Source organism: Apteryx mantelli, chromosome 15 (assembly GCF_036417845.1).
Source record: "Apteryx mantelli isolate bAptMan1 chromosome 15, bAptMan1.hap1, whole genome shotgun sequence".
NCBI classification, from domain to species: Eukaryota; Metazoa; Chordata; class Aves; order Apterygiformes; family Apterygidae; genus Apteryx; species Apteryx mantelli.
The window spans coordinates 12,221,885-12,241,241 of NC_089992.1; the positions used below are offsets into that span (position 1 = coordinate 12,221,885).

The window sequence follows — 19,357 nt, forward strand, 5'->3', positions numbered from 1 at the left end:
TTACAGCAGGACTCCCGCTAATTTCCATTGTCTGATGATCCTTGATTTTCCAGGGAAAACAGTGGCAATGTCTACATCAAGTGCTGACAGCTATCTTCCAGTCTGGCATATCTTGAAGCATTCCAGATGTACAAATATCTAGCAGTCCTGTTTGGTCTTATCCAGCTCTGGGAACAAATGCCTGTAAATGACTATATGGCTTATAATCATAGTTTGTCAGCATGTCAGGCTTATCTGATTTTGCAAGACCTTCTTTGTTGAGTTGCACTGTTACATGAACTAGTAGATCCCTCCAAACTCTGGTAAATGTCTAATTAGGGTTACTCCCCCTCCCCCACTAACCATATACTTCTGTGCAAGAAAGAAGCTGCAACACAGTACAGGAACACCGCAGTACAAGAACAAGGATCTCCTGTAGTACTCAAATGCCTAAAATGTTAGGTATTTTACAGAAAAACGCCATCCTGATCAGATACTTTGTGTTTAGTCATTTCTAGAAGAAGGGCAACACAAACAGAATGCAAAAAAGTTTATTAACATAAAAAGTACATATCCAGTAATCAATATGAAAATTCTTTCACAGCATCTGGCATGTTTTTGATACATCTTTTTGTATCTGCCACAGTTTAAAGGTTTTGGGAAGAGGGTGGTTTTTGTAGGTTTTTTTTTTTTTTTTTAAACAGTTGTATGTAAACAATTCACAAACTGAAGCCTGCAGATGCAGCAAATTAGCTATCATTTGTACACTTTTAAAGTTAAATAAAAGAACTAATTTCAGCAATATAAAAAGCAATATAAAAAGTATTCAGTGATGCATGACAAATGTGTGAGAAGAGAAAAATGTAGACATAAGAGGGACATGGCAAGTAAGTGAATATGCTTTAAATGTTATTAGACCACACTGGAAATTCTCCTTAAATATATGCATGGCCCAACATGAAAAGCATTATAAAATTACTTGGTTTCACAAGAGATCTGTACAGTTACATCTGTATTAACTGTATTAAACAGTAATATATTAGAAAAATAAACTGATTAAAAGAAATAAGAAATGTTAACTCAAGTTTAACATTTCAAGCTGCCTTTTTGACAGAGTACTAGACAGAGGTAGATGTCTAATATCAGTGGCCATGCTATTCTAGCAAGAGCCTTTAGCTATCTTGTCAAGTTTTTACATTCAAAGCCAGTGAAAAGGCTTCACGAATAACAGATATCTTTCAAAAAGCCAGCCAGAAAACCTGTATTGCAGATGGAAGTAGATTCAATTATACTGCTTAATGCAAAGAGTAGGCAAGTAAATCATTCGCCAGACCACTATAAGGACACCACTGATCAAGCACTAGAGCTCATGCAGTTGTTTCTAACAAAAAGGTGAAATTTATTCGTTTCCTATGCTTATTTTAGAAGTTGAACCACTGCTGCCTAGCTGGCCAATAACTAGTCAAAATAAGATTGCAGGGTACCACGGCGGCGGATATCACATGTCCAGCAGTGGAAACCACCTCCCAAGGAATTGGCATGGCGAATGCTCACTTTAATTGTAGAAATGCCTGCAAGAAACATACATTGCACACTTTAAAATGAGAATCTCAAGTTCACATTGTAGGCTTTGCTCAGAACTTTAGACAACGCTTTAGCAGATCATACAGCTTGATGCAAGTATAGAAAATATTTACTACCCATTTGTAAAGCATTTTTCTTCAACTTCTAGGCAAAGAACAAGCTAAAAAACATGGCCTGCTTATTTATTCCAGCAATACCCTCAGAAATACACAGTGCCTGAAACGCAGCCAGTGTTTGATGTGTTCTGATGTGCTGGTCTAAAATAAATAAAAATAATGAAAAAAGGTCTTTGCTGTAGGTATGTGAAGAATTAGCTGAACTGCTGATATGACACACGACCAGGGCACATTTATATAAATCTGTGTGAGCATTTAGAGTTCAGACACTGAATGGACTCTTTAAAGTGCCTTTTTAGAAAAACAGCATTTGAAAAAGTTTGGGGCTCTGAGTTCTTTCTCAGAGAGAGAACAGGGCTGTTATATTTGCTACCTAGGTGCAAGTTAAACTTCCTCCCAGTTCTTTTCAGCTCTGTCTCAACTGTGGCTCAGCTCATACAAAACCCTGACAGATGGGCTAAGATCAGAAGACTTTTCTGTTATGAAGTCTGCCTTTTTGTTTCTTGGTGCTTTCAACAGCTCAGGAGAAGCTTGGTAGAAACCTTCAGATAGGTCAGAGATACCTTCATTCCCAGTACCCCATCTCAGTCCTAGGAACTTACTGACTACAGGAATTTGTTCAGAATGCGGCTACACAGACTGAAGTTCCCATGTGAAGGATGTGTCATGACTGGCATTAAAAGCCTCATTTCCTAAGCATTTTAAAGCACTTATAAATCCTCAGCTCCTTGGTAATGTAGAGAAATAAAACTACTTAAGACTGAAAAGCTAAGTTTTTCACCAAAGGTTGTACAGTCAGTCATTAAGAGAGCAGATTAAAGCATTACATTGCATAGTTTCCACCTATGATCTGGCTCAGATGTGCGGGAAGCTTCAATAAGTGCACTCCTCCACAGCACTAGCCCTTTAGGTTCAGAGTTATCTTCCATCTTTGGTTCATTCTCGCCTTCCCATCATTTGTTTCTCCCTTTAAAATGTCTTCTGCTACTGGGATTTATCATCTCTTACTCCAGTACAATGCTCCCTCATTTTCCTTGACTTCATCTCTCTACCAGTCTTACTACTCTGTAAACTTTTGCACCACCATGTGTGCTTACCTTGATGTGAGACAACTGGTTGGAGCATCAAGCAGTCTCACTACCCTGTGACTGATTAACTCACTATGAGCCACAAGTACAGCTATCTACATCCTTGCACTCCAGCATGAGGAAAGCAGCTAGATTAACTGGATGACTTTTAATAGGTTTTTAAATCTATTTTATTTGTCTTTGCAATCAACTGTGCACAGTCACTGTGTGACTTCCGGAATTTATATGCAATTAGTTATCCTGACACTGCATATCTAAGCTCTTGCTAAAGAAATTGTCCTACCATGGAGTTGCACCTCTCACAGGAGAGAGATTCTCCATAAATGCACTGAAATATCTGTGTCAAGTGGTCTAAATTTGACGGTTTAAAATACAAAAAAAAACATTTGAAACTGGAAAATCTGAAGGCATTTCAACCATGAGGGATAGACAGCTCTACATCACCCAGCCACTTGTGCACTCATTCTCTCCTAGACCGATTTTGATCTCCAAACTGAACAGACAATAAGTTCCGTGTGAAAAAAGCTCATTCAAAACCACGTTAGCAGTAGTTTTAATTGCTACAAGAACCTTCATTTCCTGCAAGTTGTAGGGGGCAGATGACATTAAATAGTCCACACTCACATGACTGAAGTATTCAGGAAAGAATTCACTGAATGATTCTTATTTGTCAATCCAATAGTTTGAATATTTTCTCCAGTGCTGGCTGCTTTGACTACTATGAGTGAAACCTCTGTTCATCCTGATAGGCATAGGTGATCAAGATCATTTAGTTTTAAGTATATGTTAAAATGAGTTAACGTACCTAGATTTTCAAACATCTTCTGAATTGATGTCTCATTGGCATCCACCATCACACGCTTTTCATCCAGCATTAAGACATTCATGGAGAGCCATTTAGAAGACATCCACAGTGGGTGGTCTAAACACATTAAAATGAACTTGCTACAATGGTTGTACATTTTATACCAATGTTGCCTCAAAAATACTCTTAAAAACTCTTAGAATTCTTAGAAAAGAGTGAACTCAACATACCATCTGGGATGAGTGGCACTGGGGGATGAACCACTGTCCAGCCTGCTTTCTTGAAAAGCTCTATCTGAAAGAGTAATTTATTTATATTCTAAACAGGGATCTTAAAAGTATCACACTACTTCCTCCAACTATGCCACATTCTCCTCAGGATACTTCAATATACATAGCATCCCCTTTCCACAGTTCACTGTTCTTTCCCTCATTCAAATTCAATCCACAAACCCAGCTTTCACATAAGCATCTTTTGAAAACTTTTTCAGACTTTGTATTCCGCTAGCATTTATTTCTATGGAGTTTTTTTGTTGTTTGATTTTTGTTTGTTTTAAACACGTTAGATACACTGGAGATGTTAAAGAGAGAAGTAACAAAGGCAGTTTAGATCCTGTGAAGTGAGAGTAAAACTAGTAACAGCACAATAGTATTAAATTCTGTATTTTTAGTACTTTTCCTTACATATGACTGTACAAACCATCGATGCTATGAATTATACGATCATTTATAGAAACAAAAATACCATGTAAAAACAAAATTATTTTGCATCATGCTTCATATGAATCTTAATATCACAGAATATGTAGCTTATTTAACAAAGGAAGCAAAATATAGGCATCCTAGGGAATAATATTTTGTATCTATTTATTACAAATTACACAGAGTTAAAAATAAGAGGACAATTTGGCTAGAGAGAATTGGCTTCTGGATTTTGAATACTTGGAAGAGCTCTTTATTCAAGTGTTACCACAAGGGGGCGCTCCAATTTTGAAAACAAACAGCACAGTCTGCAAGTATTTTATGAAAGGTCTCCTTTCACCCGCACTTCCCCCCATTTCCTGGTCATCCAAACTGCCAAAACAGTTTTTATGAAACAAGGCTGCAGGACTCTTCTACTATCCACATACATGACAGTTTTCATGAACAAGTAGTCCCAGCAAATGGGTGCAACACAAGTAGACCAAAGAGCCTCCTCCTGTGAGCAAGATTATGAAGAACAGGGAAAGGGAAAAGGGGAGGGAAAAACTATGGTTTTTTTAAAAATATATTCTCATAATTGTCATCACAAGAGGTGGCAATTGATGTGACCATTTGCACTGAGGCCACTTGCTGAGAAGAGACTAACAATGTTTAAGAGCTATGTGGTGCACATTTACTTCATCTCCACTGTGCACAGCTCTATCCCCACTGATTTAGTATCATCAGTTATTACCATGTGGTTGCACAGCTCCTGGAAATAATGGGGATCCTAACCAAAAATCCTCAACACTGGCCCAGTACAGGTAACACGTCTGTAACACTGAGGTGAGCTCTTACTCCCTCTGCAAGACTTTCTGATCTTACACTATTTAGAAGTATTAGCTTTTCTCAGAGTGAAGTAGTAGGTCTTACACTCTGAACCAGACTGCCTCTTTTCTACTCTTCAAAAAGTATTTCTCATTCAGTTATTCAAAGCTGAATGCCTGAGCGTCTAACTGTACCAATGGCAAGAATCTGGTAGTAATTCTGAAGGAGAGGCTTCCAATAATAAAGTAAAATAAAAGGAAAAATTACTCACCTGAACTGCAGAAAATCCCCAATTTCTCTCTGGATACCAATAACATATGTAAGTAGTGAAAGTGTTAGAGAAGTTGTATATTCTGTGTACTTGCTTTGATGCTACACAGTCTAATATAAAATAGATCACTTCGTGTTTGGACTATGCATATAAAAAGAAACACATTACATGCTCTCCTCTAGTGAGGCTAAGTGGAAGTAAGGAGCAGCAGCAGAAAACAGGGAGAGCACTAGTCATTCACTGCTGAAAAAGTTCCATCAGAGTAGAGATGCAAATACAGATACAAATTCCTGAATCCACATCTGAGTGCTGCCTAAATACTGTAGCTTAATATTATTCACGTGTATATGAAATAAACTTAATGGATTAGCAATTGTTCAACAGGGATCTACTCCAGTCAAGTCATTTTTAAATACGAAACACTATTGCTACTTTTGCCTTTCTTACAACCTCACCTGATGGCAAGGACGATCTGGGTTAGACAGCACAAGACCAGGTCCAATGATATTAAATGTGGCATCAATGTGCATAGGGTTAGGATCCTTAAAGGATACCACATGCACTCTATAGTCTGGTGCAAGATGTCGCTTCATCCATTCAATGCCCATGTAATTGGTAACCTGAGAATAAAAAAATTTTTGCTTTAGTTTTGTAGGCTAGAATATGGAGGGCATCCAAACTTAGTTTACATTACTAAGAAAATATTTAAACCCAAAATACTAAAAGTTTGTGCCTTTAGCTAACTTCTTAGCTGTAAGACGTTTTCACCCTGTATGTCAGAAATTCTATGAATAACTTTTGCTGTCAACACTAACATTTTAATGTTGATCAGGAATTCAAGAATGCATATAAAACTCTTTGCAAGATAGATATCAAAACTGTTGGAAGAAATCTTTGTCTACCTGACTCCTTTGCACAAAGATATCTCTTCCAGCTCTAATGAAGTCAGCAGCATCAAAGCATGGCTCAAATTCAGTAGTTACAAATTTCCCCTGAGCAGCTAGCTTATGTCTGTCTTCAACAGAGCAGATGGGATAATCCTAGTCATAAAAAGAGATAACTTTAGGTTGGTTGAGTTGGTACGGAAATTTTTCAAAACTAATTGCTACTACAGAACATTTTGAAGTTAAGAAAATAAGTTTATATTGATAGCTGGTACATTCCTTGAAGTTGGCTTTGCTTTCTTGTTTCTAGAAAGAAAAAAGCAAAAAACTGTAGAAGCCCAAATAGGTGAAGTACATTCAAGAATAGGTGATGATATAATAAGAGACAATAGTAACTCCAGAGAAATTAACTTCTCTTGACAGCAACTGTCTCTGCGGTATTCTAGCCTCTGGACTAAAAGTATTCATTACCAACTGAGCCACATTGAAGTTTAACAAAAAACCCTTGTATATCTGTCAGTCCGACAAATCACAGCACAGTGACAGAAAAAACAGCATGCAAACTATTTCCTAACAAAAGTGGACTCTGTACTTTCCACATTTTTGGAATGAAGCAGTACTTTAACCTAGAAGGAAGATCTTCAGGAATGTAAACGCATTTTAGCATCAAACAATGCAATTAAGAACAAATGGGGTGGAACAGACAGCACAAAAGCTACCAGATGAACAAGCATGCTTTGGAATAAGCTCTGGAAGTTTATCTAATGCTTACCTTACTCTAAGGTAATTTCATTGAACAAGAGACTTCCTTACATCATTGAGAACCTGTCATTGTTCCCAAACAGTTATAAACATTCCACAACCAATCTTATTACACTTCATAGTAGATGAAAGGCCTTTACCTTGACCTAATGCACTCGTGGGCCTGTAGAGAACTACCAAAATTGTCTGAATCAAAGTAAATTGTTATGAAGTCTTAAAAAATAAAAAGTGACCTTTCCTTTCTTCCCAAGTACTCTGAATTTAAGCATCTTCGAGTGGATCCTCCACTTTTTATTTTAAGTAACTTCAAAAATACTAATTGATCATGCAAAATAAGAATTAGAGGTCTTTTCTGTGGGGAAAAAAAAGATGCACACTCTTCCACTTCCCTGACAAACTCAGGGAACATGGACATTCTCTTGGGACTGTATTTCTTTAAAGTAATCTTTGTGATGACCTTCTAGTGGTCCTTCCTCTTTAGTAATGCTAAGTTAGAGCCAGTAATCAAAATAATTCCAAGCAGACTTGAATTGAACAGGTAGAACTTCCTGTTTCTTATTCCCTACTAGTACACACCAAGTGTCATCCAGAAAAGCTGCATAATGTTTGCAAGCATTATTTTAAAAAATACACAAAAAATTACAGTATTTCTCAATTCTTGTAAGTTTTGTGAAACCTAGACATCAGGTTGAAGCTACCAAAGTTCTGTGAAACCAGAACTGAAGTTCTGAAACAAAATGAGAACAATACCTGATCATAGAGTTTATCTGCCATTGTGGGTTTGGGTGCAGTTGTCCACTTAGCACCACAGCTGAAATACTCTTTGATTAGTTGCCTATATGCTCTGTACTCAAAGAAACGAGCACGCCAAGCCATAGGAGCTTCAATAATTTCATTTCCCACCACCAACAGGATGTCTCTTGGCATGGCAGCATACATACCTGAAAAGAAAAAGGTCATTAACCTATGAGACAGCTCTTTCAGTCTATTCAATTTTCACCCTAACTTCTACCATTGCTTCTATCTGAAAGATTGGCAAAGAGCATCTTTACAAAAATCAGGAAGCCAGCCCATAATTTGAGGTCCCTACTCACATTCTTCAATAATGTTTCAAAGTGACATTATCCCTTCAAAAATACATGCAACATTTTACTGCAAAGCCTCAGTCATAATGAGTTTATGGCTAGATAAAAGCCATCTACAATCTAGTTCTCACTTTGTAATTTAGTTAATGGAAATTAAATAGACAAATGCTTATGAGTTGCTCAAAAGGCTTTTGAATAAGGTGATTGGTAGTAGGTTTTCCCAAAGGACCTCATTTCCTTGTACACTATCCTCTTAAAAAGTAAGAGCAGAGAGGAAGAGGAGTTTGAGGTAGCACAGAACTAGTGCAGGATGCAATCACATTAGAACAATCAAATGAGCAAAACAAGCAAACACTCAAATCAACCGCTTTCTTATTACATTGCTAAGACTTTTCATAATCATTATCTGGTCTGTAACAAATGTGAATTCCAGCAGTGTAAACCAACTTAAGAACACATTTGACATGTGAAAAGAACCTGGAGATTACACTTGATGCCAAGTTGAGTATAAGCCAGTGTGCTCTCAATGCAAATAAAGCAAGCTACATCCTGTGCTACTTGAGGAGGAATGCGGCCAGTAGATGCAGGGAAGTTCAGACTAGGCATGGTGAGGCCCCTTCTGGAGTATGCTTCCAATTTTAGGCCTCCCCAGTTTAAGATGGAACTTGAGAAACTGTAGGATCCAAAAGAGGGCTATAGAGCCAGTCAGGGGCCTTAGAGCACATGACCTGTGAGGAAAGCTTGAGGGACCTCAGCTTATTTCATATGGCAAAGGGGTGGCAAAGTAAGAGCAGTCTACAATTACTTGAAGGGCAATTAAATATGACAGTGAAACACTTCTTTGTAATGGCAGCGGTAATATAACAATGGCAACAAATGGGAGTGTGGGAGATTCAGGTTAAGTATTAGGAAAAAGTCTTTCATGAGGAAGTTTGTGCAGCACTAGAACAGCTCACCAAGAGAGGTGGAATCTCTGTCCCTGGAGATTTTCCAAGCCACAGCTACACAAAGCCATGTCTGACCTGATCTAGCATTGGCAACAGTCCTGCTCCAAGCAGAAAGCTAGACGAGATGACCTCCAAAATGAGAGCAAAACAGGCTATAAGGCTTCTAACAATAGAAGAACATTTACCTGTAGACTCAAAATCAGGTGTTTTATATTTGACAGACCAGTCAATTGGATCAGGCCTCTTGACAATTACACCTTCTCTTTTCAAAATATTGCACATTTCTTCAATTTCAGCAATAGCTTTTTTTAAATGCTCTTTGGGGAAGCTCTGGCCTCCAAACTTCTGATAAAATCCCCAATACTTTTCATATGTGTTGGCCTAAGAGAAAAAGACAGGTAAGTGACCAAAATAACTGATGCTTATTCTTTGTACAGTGAAATATATGCATAATACACAATTTTTGATGTTCAAAGTTTGTTGTTTTTCTCTTTGACTGACTCCACATTGCACTGTACACAATCATCACCCTCACATGCCCCAGTGTGCCTTGTATCTGTTCCTGCAATACTTTGAAGAGACACTAAGAACTGTTAATGTCCTGCAAATCCTTCTCATATCAAGAACCTGGAAACAAAACAAGGGAGAAGCTTCAAGACTTCAGATAAATACTGCCAATTCCTGATTGATAATTCCTAGCCTAGCAGCAACCTGCTGTCTTTATTTTCTGTCTTTATTACTACTATTCATATTTACCATTGGCAAGGTTCTCCTCAGATGTTTTATGATGTGCATGTTTCAGCTATCAAACTTGTAAAAAAACAGTTGTTAGTCTAGGTCTGAATGGTTGGTGTCTTCATAAATACTTACACATAGTAACATAGAATTAAGTTTCAGTTGCATGGGCTGAGAAGACTCAGACAATTAGAAGAAAGTTTCAGTACTACTGACAGTCGGTACATGTGGCATGACGTCCAAGGAAAAAGTCCTCTTAAGAGCAGCAGGAAGCACGGGAGGGGGAGGAATTCCCCTGGAATGTGGAGAGGTATATATTTCATTCCATTTGGAAGTTCAATGTTTTGACTTTTCAGACAGGATTTTTAGGGTTGCTCATTTCCTCATCTTTTTGGATAGATTGATTGATAGCTTATCCTATCACTTGTTTCTATTGTGTAAATGTTATAAATAATGTCATAAATACTTTCTTTAAAGGTTTCGTTCCCTCTCTAGTCATAGCCTTACAGAAAGGCTCATTATTATCAAGCCACAGATGAAAAATCAAGAGAAACTAAAACATCTTCCAGATATACTTCTGTTAATATTTACTGCCTAGTATTGCTGAGTGTCCAGGAAAGATTTGGTCATTACACTAGACCTATACAAGCATACTAAACATGTACCAAACCCTATACATTCTGCTGCTTAATAAGGCTAGCAGACAAATTTAAGAAAACAACCCTGAGCTTAAGTATCCAAAAGCTATGTGTCTGCAGTGATCTTCTTATAATCTTACTTCAGTATCATCACATAACAGTGACGTCAGGGATTCTAAAGCTATCCCAAGTACTGATGACTTATGCCCTGTTGGCTAGAAGTGGCCATACCTCAGATAAAGAAACGGTCTAGAATAAGTGTGATTGTAAATTCACCTGTCAAGGTTTGATTAAAACAACTATAACACTTACATGCCTAAATCCTCTGGTCCCAGAATCCTGTGATAGTCTTCTGCAATTAAAAACTAATTAATTCCAAATTGTATCATAGTACTCATGGTTTAAACAAAACAAATGAGGCTGCCTCAGTTCAGCACATCTGTGAATGCTGTTTATTCATACTTGTAAGCTGTGAAACCTGCAGCTTTCATGGGTTTCTGCCAACACTAACATGACAGAGGAACAAATGTGCATGGAGCCCTTTGGAATGACAGCAAAAGGGATCAGGAGAGCAAGGGGCCAGGCCTTCTCCCCTGTCAGAGTCATTTTCACTTGACACCAGGAGTAACAGTCATGGGATGCAAGAGAACCTGTCTTCCTGAACATGAGGTGTCTCCTGCCAATGCAGTCCTTACTCCCTTCAGGAAAGTAATGTGCTGGACAGACAATTCCCTTTCTGCTCAAGCAGGCAAGACAATTTATTTGAAAGCATGTCTGATTTCCTTTAATAACTCAGCATATCCATTGCATTCTCTGCTATTTCTGAATATTTCCCCTCATATTTGCTCAGGCAAATATCTCAGCATGGCCATCCTGTTCCTTCAGTACTGAGTTTCGTCCACCCTTCCTGAGGAATTTATTCTTTTTTCCAAGCAAGATCTTGGGTAATTTGATCACCTCTGAGACTTGCCAGCTGCTCAGAAGTCACATGCCGATCACATGAGTGCCTACCATTGCTATGAAATCCTGTTCTGCTAATGAGACAAATTTGTCTTAAGGAGCAAAGCAAGTTATTTCCAGAACTACCCATAATGTATTTGCATCCTATTAACTCCTAAGAGGCGCTGCTCTCTTCTTCACCAGGTGTCCTCTACTACTGCTCCTCTTTTTCAAACCTGAGAAATAACAGTAGTGGTACACCAAGCTGATGGCATAATCTAGCTACAAAAGTAGCTTAAGACAGAGTAAGGATAACACCATAACACTACTCATGATCCCTGCTTTCTGAATAGCAGGGAAAAGGGTACATGACTAGGACATCTATTTCAGACTGATTCAGGGTTGAGATTTCAGACACCTGTGATCATATACTTACAAGGTGTTTCTGGTTAGGATACAGAAGAGTTAAATAGTCTTCTCAATGCATCTTACAACCTACACTGAGATTCTCCTTGTACCTGAGAAATCGGAGTAGTATTTAAGAAAACAAGTTGTTTAAGAAATTTAAGAAAATGGTGTAAAAAAAATTGTTTTTAATATGGAAGAAGCAGAATTACTCCTTACAATTGTTTTTTTTTTTTTTTTTTTTAACATTTTGAGGAATAAAGGAATACTGTTTGAAAAGAATCACACCTAGTACTGTGTGGTAGAACATTAATGTTCTCTAGATCTACATTCAAGCTAGTTATGACAGTTACAAAATTTAATACACAAACATATCAAAGTGCTTTTTTGCCTAATTCAGTAGTAGAACCTCAACTTTTCACCCAAGATATAATAGCTAATTGTGGTAATAATCCCTCTTCACCAAAAATTATTCACAAAATTATTATTCATGAATTATACTGCAAAACATTGCAAAGTAAAAAGCCATAAAGCTCAACTATTTGACTAAGTGCCAACTGTTTCAGAATACATCTGAACTATGAGATTAAGTTTGACCAACAGGCTAATTCAAAAAAAGGGCATCTTCCCAATTAACATAATGTTAACCTTCTAGTTTCCATTTCCCACATCTTCCCACCAGTACCTAACCTACATATGCCATTTCAAGTTCCCTGAAAGATATGCAAAGTAGCCAACAAGTGTCAGCTCATTAATATTTATCAGATAGGTAGGGCTCTATATTCAACTCATTCATTCCTCCTTCTTATGCCAAGCACATCATTTATAGATAATAGCCTTAAGTGTATGCCAAAAGCATGTCTCAGGTACAGAGAACACTGAATGCAACCATACTCACCACACACCTTAAGTATTTTGTAAGTAAACACAAAATTTTAAAGCACAACTTAAAAGTACTTTAAAGCAAGTGTTTACCAAAGCAGTGTTATAATCTGAGATTTACTTTCCAAAGTGTTTGAGGTCCAAAGCCTCAATTTTTCTCATACAATTCAAAATTGTTAGTTTTCAACTGCTGTTTATGACTAATGACCCTCATTCATATTAGACAGAAGGCATGTAATACATATCAACCCTAATATTGCCACTTACAGGCACAGTAACAGGGTACTGGATTATTTGTATCCCACTTCTGGGCTAGCCATTATATTACACTGGAGCAACGTAAACACACACAGGCACACACACACGTGCCTACCTTTCAGTCATGTGGCAGAGATTCTGACAATATTTGAATCTACTAATATCTTTCAGTATTGTCAAGATAGGATTTAGACTACTGCTCAGACTTTTCAGCTATGCTCCCAGGCAGAATTACTGTGGCAGTTTCTGCAGCATGATTTAGTTAATACAAAAGCACAGAAAACTAGAGGAAAACAGATCTCAGCTGGCACACTTTACTACCTGTTGTGGCCAATGAATTCTTCAGACTACATGCAGTGTACTTAAAGGAAAGTTAAAAGTAAAGCTTGCTTTAACCCTAAATTGTAGGTCTTTGAATTACAGAGAAAATCCTATACTTTGACATTCCTCATTGAGCTTTAGATACTGTAAATAACAGAAAGTGAAGTTCTGAGCTTCACTTGATCAATTCAGGCCTAGAGAGGCACTAGAACCAGACTAACTGTATATAAAGTTACACGTTAGACATTTCAAAGAATAGTTTTACCAGCATTAAGGCAGCCTTTGGCAGCCATTTGAGAACAGAATTTTGCCCCATGTGATCTTACAAAGTAACAAAGCTGGACTGTAGGGTTTTTTCTTAGTCCAATAGCTCTTTCTGTATAGTCATTACACCATTTTTAAGTATGCAAATGCACATACATACACTTTCATATTATAAATGCAAATCCTCATTAGCTTCTTCCTCTCAAGCTGCTAGAATATCTTTGAAAGGTCTGAAACAGTATGCCACAGAGGCTAGTAACTGAGCTTCAGCTTTCAAGGAATAAATCCAAGTCAATGAAGTTAGTGACAATTTTTTTTTTTTTTTTTTTTTGAGTTCACTGGGGCCAAGATATCATCTCAAATGTCCAAATGTAAGTCAAAGGATTATTTTTTTTATATGGAGGGGTTAGAACTACCAAGCTGCAGTAATTCATTCAAATTTCTCCAAAAACTTTTGCCCAAAATCATGGCCCGAATTCTAAAGACAAAATATAAATGTAAGCAGGCAATGGAGAGGGTGGGGGAAGTCTCTTTCACAGTACATCCAAAGCCTTATCTAAACTACCATTTCTGGCATTTTAAACATCTTTTCACCATCTTTACTCGACATTCTATGTCAAAACAGAGGAATTCACTTGTTTTTACTGAGGTCTTCTGGCCAGTTTTCTGAAGATAACCTCTATAATTTTACTAAGGTCTGCTCAGCAGAAATATTGTGCCAGTTCATTTTACTAGCCTTGCATTACATGGTACCTCTGACGCTGGACAACACAGCAGCATGCTGTAGCTGTACCAGGACACTGGAAGAGGACAATTGAAGATCATTCCCAGGAATCTTAAAAGTCCAGGTAAGGTTCATGATCAGAATGTAAATCAAGCCCATCAATTGAGAGTTCCTTTTCTAAAATAGAGTTACTCTTAAAAAAGAGAATGAAAATTTCTGCTTGCTTTAAAACAACTCAAAATTCTGATTTTCTATGTAAAACTCCTTTAAAATATACATAAAAAGCAAGGCAAGGCTGAAATACAGCATTTTAGAGGTAAGAAATGTGAATTTTTCCAGGGTGCTGTTGCCATTTTAGGCATAACAAATCTGGAAATAGATGAGTATTTCCATACATTACTGACTCTAGCACATGAGATCACCTGTGAGCAATTTAAAACCTGTTTAAACAGAGGAACAGTCCTGCTAGTCCACAGCTATAGAACTCAATCTTCCTCAGCCTGAGAAGTAGAAAACTTCACTTTTTTCTAAGTGGCAAACTCCATTTAGTCTCAAGCCCCAGCTCTGCAACTAAATTTGTATCAGTCTCACCAGCTAACTCAACTGCTACAGTACTTAACTTGATAACATCTGGCCTACACTATTGAGGCATGCTGTCAACTTCTGTTAAAATAGCCAAGCCAGTTAAAAGTGGGAAGAAAAAGCATAGCCCCAGCAACATGGCTATGCTCTAAAATCCCACCAGTGTAAATAACAGCTGGACAGAAGAATTCCTGTGAGCAAACACCACACCTTGCACTGTGAAAACTTAAGCGTGTTGTATATATAAACTGCATTATTTTCCACTTAAGGTTGTGGGGTTTTTTGTTTTTTGTTTTTACCTTAACCTCCACAGAAAAAGGAGGAACGCATGCATTTTCAGCTCTTCCCACAATGACTTCTTCCAGTGGGTCCCACTCATTATATGAGCAAACAGGACAGTCCTTAGGCACAGGGCTAGTGGCCTTATTGTCATCAGCAGCACAGGTGTTCTGGGAGGCTGTAGCTGCCTGGGTGCTCTGGAAAGATCGCTGCACCCATCCTGTAAAGACTCTTCCAAGCTTCAAATAAAAATAAAAATCATGTTTCCCTTACACATGACAAAAAGTAATAGTTTACTGTGCAAGCACCTTACACAGTAACCCCAAAGCAATGCACATAACCTGGAGCATTAACAGCAATCCACTTTTTATTAGAGCAATTCTAATTTATTCGTGGTATACTACATGCTTAAAAGACAATTTGTCTTTTAAAGTCACTTTCAGCTTAGAAGAACAGTGACTTCGGAGCACGGGGCTGACAGTGGTGACCGGGGATCACTGAACCTAGCACTGCTGAAGGGGGGTACCTGCGTGAGTCTGCCAGAGAAGTCAGCCCCCACCCACGCCCACTCCCCACCGCTCGGGGCACCCCCTCACACCCGCTCCCGACGGTGCACCCGCAGCCCCTCAGAGGCCGGCGGCGGGTCTGCGCGGCACCCACCCGCGAGCCGATGTAATGCGCCGCTTCGGCTCCGCGGCTCCCCCCGCGCAGGCACCGCACTCGCAGCATCTCCGCGCGCCCGCTGGCAGGACAGCGCAAGACAGCGCAGTTCCGCACCGCTCCGCGCCCGCCCCCACCGGCAGCGCCGCTACGGCCCCCCCGCCGCCCGCAGCCTTTATAGCGGCTCGCCACGCCCCCGGCCCCGCCCATCGGCCGAGGCGGCGCGGGGCGCGCGGAGCGCCGCGCAGCCCATATTCGGCGGGGGTGGCAGGCGCCTGCCCTTGTATAGCTGCTGCGAGGCGGCCGGCCCGGCCCCCCCGCCGCAGGGCCCCGGCCCCCGGCTCCCTCCCTCCCGCCCGCCCTCAGGCTCGCCGTGCGGGTGCTCCGCGCTCCCGGCGCTCGCGGGGAAGCCCCGCCCGGTCCCATCGAGCCGACACACTGTCTGCCCGGGCGAGGGGGTCCCCAAAGCTGCCCGGCAGCTTCTTTCCACACACCTTGATTTCATTCCCACAGAGGTCTCCGGAACGGTATTTCCAGTCAGTTTTAAAATTCCTCTCTACAAAGCGTACTTAAGTCCATCATTCAGTTATTTGTAGTCATCAAATACGCATGTTTTCATTAAACCTGTAGTAGACAACAGAAACTCAATTTTACCCAAAGTTTAAATAATTCAAATGTTAAGAATACAGATTTTTAGAATACAACCTAAAGATTTTGTCATCCTCCTCAAAAGTATGTTACTTTTTTAATTATCAAGGTGCTGTTTCAATAAAATGCCAAGCATTTCATTTCAAATTTTGACTTCTTAAAATGCATACTATTGTATGATGGAAAGTCATCTTAAAATGAAAACTTGAAATGGTTAACTCCTAGTAGACCCCCGCTTCTTCATTTTCCCCACAAAATTTCACTATGGTGAAATCAACTGAGTATTTTCAAAAATACATCTATTTTAACAGAACTGCAATCCCCAATGAGAAATTCATTTGCTGCCAGCTTGCCTAACATTTCTTCAGACATGTTCAATCCTGATCCTTCAGTCCATGCTTCATTTCCCAGTGCTAGTACAGTGGGGCACAAGTGCAGACAGACATCATACTTAATATTACTTATAGGTGAGATCATGAGCAATCCTAGTGAACGCAGCAGATGTATCTATAGCAGGAAAAAGGTAAACATCATTAATAATAATGTATATTAAAACATAAACCACAATCTTAGAATACAGCAAACCAGCTACAGTTTTAACCTGCCTTAGATATAGGAATAAGCAAGCTTTACTCCACTAGGTAATTAATCATTTGACAGTTTGCCTTTTTGGCACATATAAACAATAACCTTCTTTCTAGGAGAAACAGGACAGTGCAATTTCTCTCTTCACATATTTACACAAATGCTTAAATACTTCACAACTTGGAGGTTTTAGCTATCAGGCTAGACATGGGAAAAATGACATTTGGATTCATATCAAATGAATAAGATTAAATACTTTTTAGAGCAAAGTTAATTATTTTAGTTGGTATGATACCAAGCATGCTTTGTCCTGTTTCATATGACTGCAGAACTTTTTCATGAATCACTCAGCTTAGCTTGTTAGGAGTCATCTGTAACATAATGGCCTCAGACACCATCTTTCCTTGTATCAGAAAGCTTAGTGTTCTCCCAAGCTTCAAAAAGTAATTTTCTTGATGCTATTTAATCATAGTTACTAATTTCTGTCCTTGAGTTAATTAAAAAAAAAGAAACTAAGTTCTTGCTACTTATACTTGTTATTTGATTCAACTGAGTTTGCTGAGGTCATTCTACTCACTTTGACCTGGCTAAAAGAATTAATGATTGGCTTGTGGCTAAATCCAAAGGTCTTGCTTCTTTTCCTATCCTTCTTGACTTATCAGCTAGTTTTGGACCTTTGGATCATTCTTTATCAACTCAACTTACATAGTTTTTATGACTTTGCACAATATTTCTTTTCCTACCTACTACAGATGTTTGATGTTTTATAGCGTCCCTAAAATTGTCCTTGCCATCATTACAGTGGGGTTTGTGCAGAATGCTCTACCATTTATTTATTTTCCTGCTAGGCTGCATTTTTTCTGCTCGCATTTTTTTTAATGAAAACATTCTTTCCCATATCTCATACATCTGTTTCTTCCTGTCCTACATGCAGTTCCTCCTAGCTGCAAGCTAATTTTCATTTAAGTACAATCAAGGCAGAAATCCTTTCCTTCTCCTAACTGGAATGTTTACGGTCTGGCCTTGAAACCTTTACTTATGCTAAACAGCATTTACCTTTCAGCCTTCACTGAGGACCAGTCATTTGACCCCCAAATTGCCCTCCCAGGGGCCTTGATATGTGCAACACTATCAGTGTACAATCTTCTAAAATACATCCTATTCGTATCCTTATACTCTTTTCTTCACTTGATCACCTTCTGGGTCACTTGGAAAAAAAATCTCATTTGTCTCCTTAAAGTAATCACTCACTGTTGCATTTCTCTGCTTACCCCTTCTTATATTCTTTAACAACTGATTTAGCTGATATGGAATTTATCCAGTTTGCAGTCACAATGCAGGGACATTCTTACAGTTCACTCTTTTGTATCAACATGACAGTCCTCCTGCTTTTTGTATACTAGGTAGCCCTTTATATCTTCTTCCTCCTCTTCCTCTTCTACAAGACGGGCTTGATCTTCTACCAATGTAAGTTTTAACAGTGACATAAATCATTAAGCACAGCAACAGTAAGAGTTATTCCAATTTTACTTAATTTAGGTAATTCTTTTGTTACCTAAATTAAAGGTAACAATTCTAGAAACACTGACCAAGTCCATCCATCATTTGGAATGATATATGGTACTTTGCAGGCTTATATGCAGCCATCTCATTCTGATAACTAAATAATCCATTTAAAGCAATGTAGTTACAGTTAACCAAGAACAATATTCTGGCCCAATAGCATTAAGGCATACAATATACAGTAGTAAAGTTCTAGCTTAAAGCCATATAATTAGAAAAAGCAACAGGAGACATGCAGTATAGAAAAGTTATTTTTGGCAACAGGACTAGTGTTAGCAAAGCTCAAAGCCTAAGTTCAGCTATCTTTTGGATGGTATCTGGTCTCTGGCTCATACATCTTTTTCTCTAACATTTATCTATTAAAAAAAAAAAAAAACAGAAGTCTCAAAGGATTGTATTGCTGTTTAGTTGTGAATTTCCATCTGTCCAGGAACTGAGGTCACACCTTTCAGAGCCTATGTAGTTGCTTACAGTTGTAATGAGGTATAGCAATGTGCCTGAAGTACTTGAGGGGCATGATGTTTAAGGTTAAGGAACAGCTTATCCTGTCTTACCAGTATTTATGTTATAGTACTGATTAAAATTATTTGGTATAAAACATCATTTGAACTAACCATGCTTTCACATACATTTATTTTAGAAATTTAAATTGCACTCTTTTCCATCCAAAAGGTTGAAGACAACACTTTTAGTGAAATCAGCAAGTGACTCTGAAAATGGAATCAATTTACACAAGATAATTTTGTAAATTAACACTTATATACCTTCAACAGTTTTTTACTTATGATACCTCTGTTCAACAATACAATTGTGAGAGACTTAATTTCTTCTAGTGCCTTGTCAAG

The 19,357-nt window shown here is 38.5% G+C and overlaps 1 protein-coding gene across 1 annotated transcript; it reads right to left on the minus strand.

Annotated features, from left to right (window-relative positions):
• Positions 1 to 514: 514 nt before the first annotated feature.
• Positions 515 to 15,829, minus strand: GATM (glycine amidinotransferase). The gene is made up of 9 exons (XM_067305416.1): positions 15,717 to 15,829; positions 15,077 to 15,295; positions 9,215 to 9,410; positions 7,748 to 7,938; positions 6,254 to 6,391; positions 5,807 to 5,971; positions 3,803 to 3,866; positions 3,573 to 3,689; positions 515 to 1,550 (listed from the first exon to the last, which is right to left on the minus strand). Exons 1-9 carry the CDS (start codon positions 15,783 to 15,785, stop codon positions 1,438 to 1,440), a joined length of 1,272 nt encoding a protein of 423 aa, XP_067161517.1. The 5' UTR covers positions 15,786 to 15,829; the 3' UTR covers positions 515 to 1,437.
• Between the last annotated feature and the right edge of the window lie 3,528 nt (positions 15,830 to 19,357).

Bases quoted from the DNA above. Each gene is read 5' to 3' on its own strand.
- GATM (XM_067305416.1), bottom strand. From the start codon at position 15,785: ATGCTGCGAGTGCGGTGCCTGCGCGGGGGGAGCCGCGGAGCCGAAGCG. The intron at 3,690-3,802 runs GTATGTTGAGTT...TAATGTGTTTAG, and splicing joins AGTGCCACTCATCCCAGATG to ACCACCCACTGTGGATGTCT. The intron at 1,551-3,572 runs GTACGTTAACTC...TGTTTCTTGCAG, and splicing joins GAAGATGTTTGAAAATCTAG to GCATTTCTACAATTAAAGTG.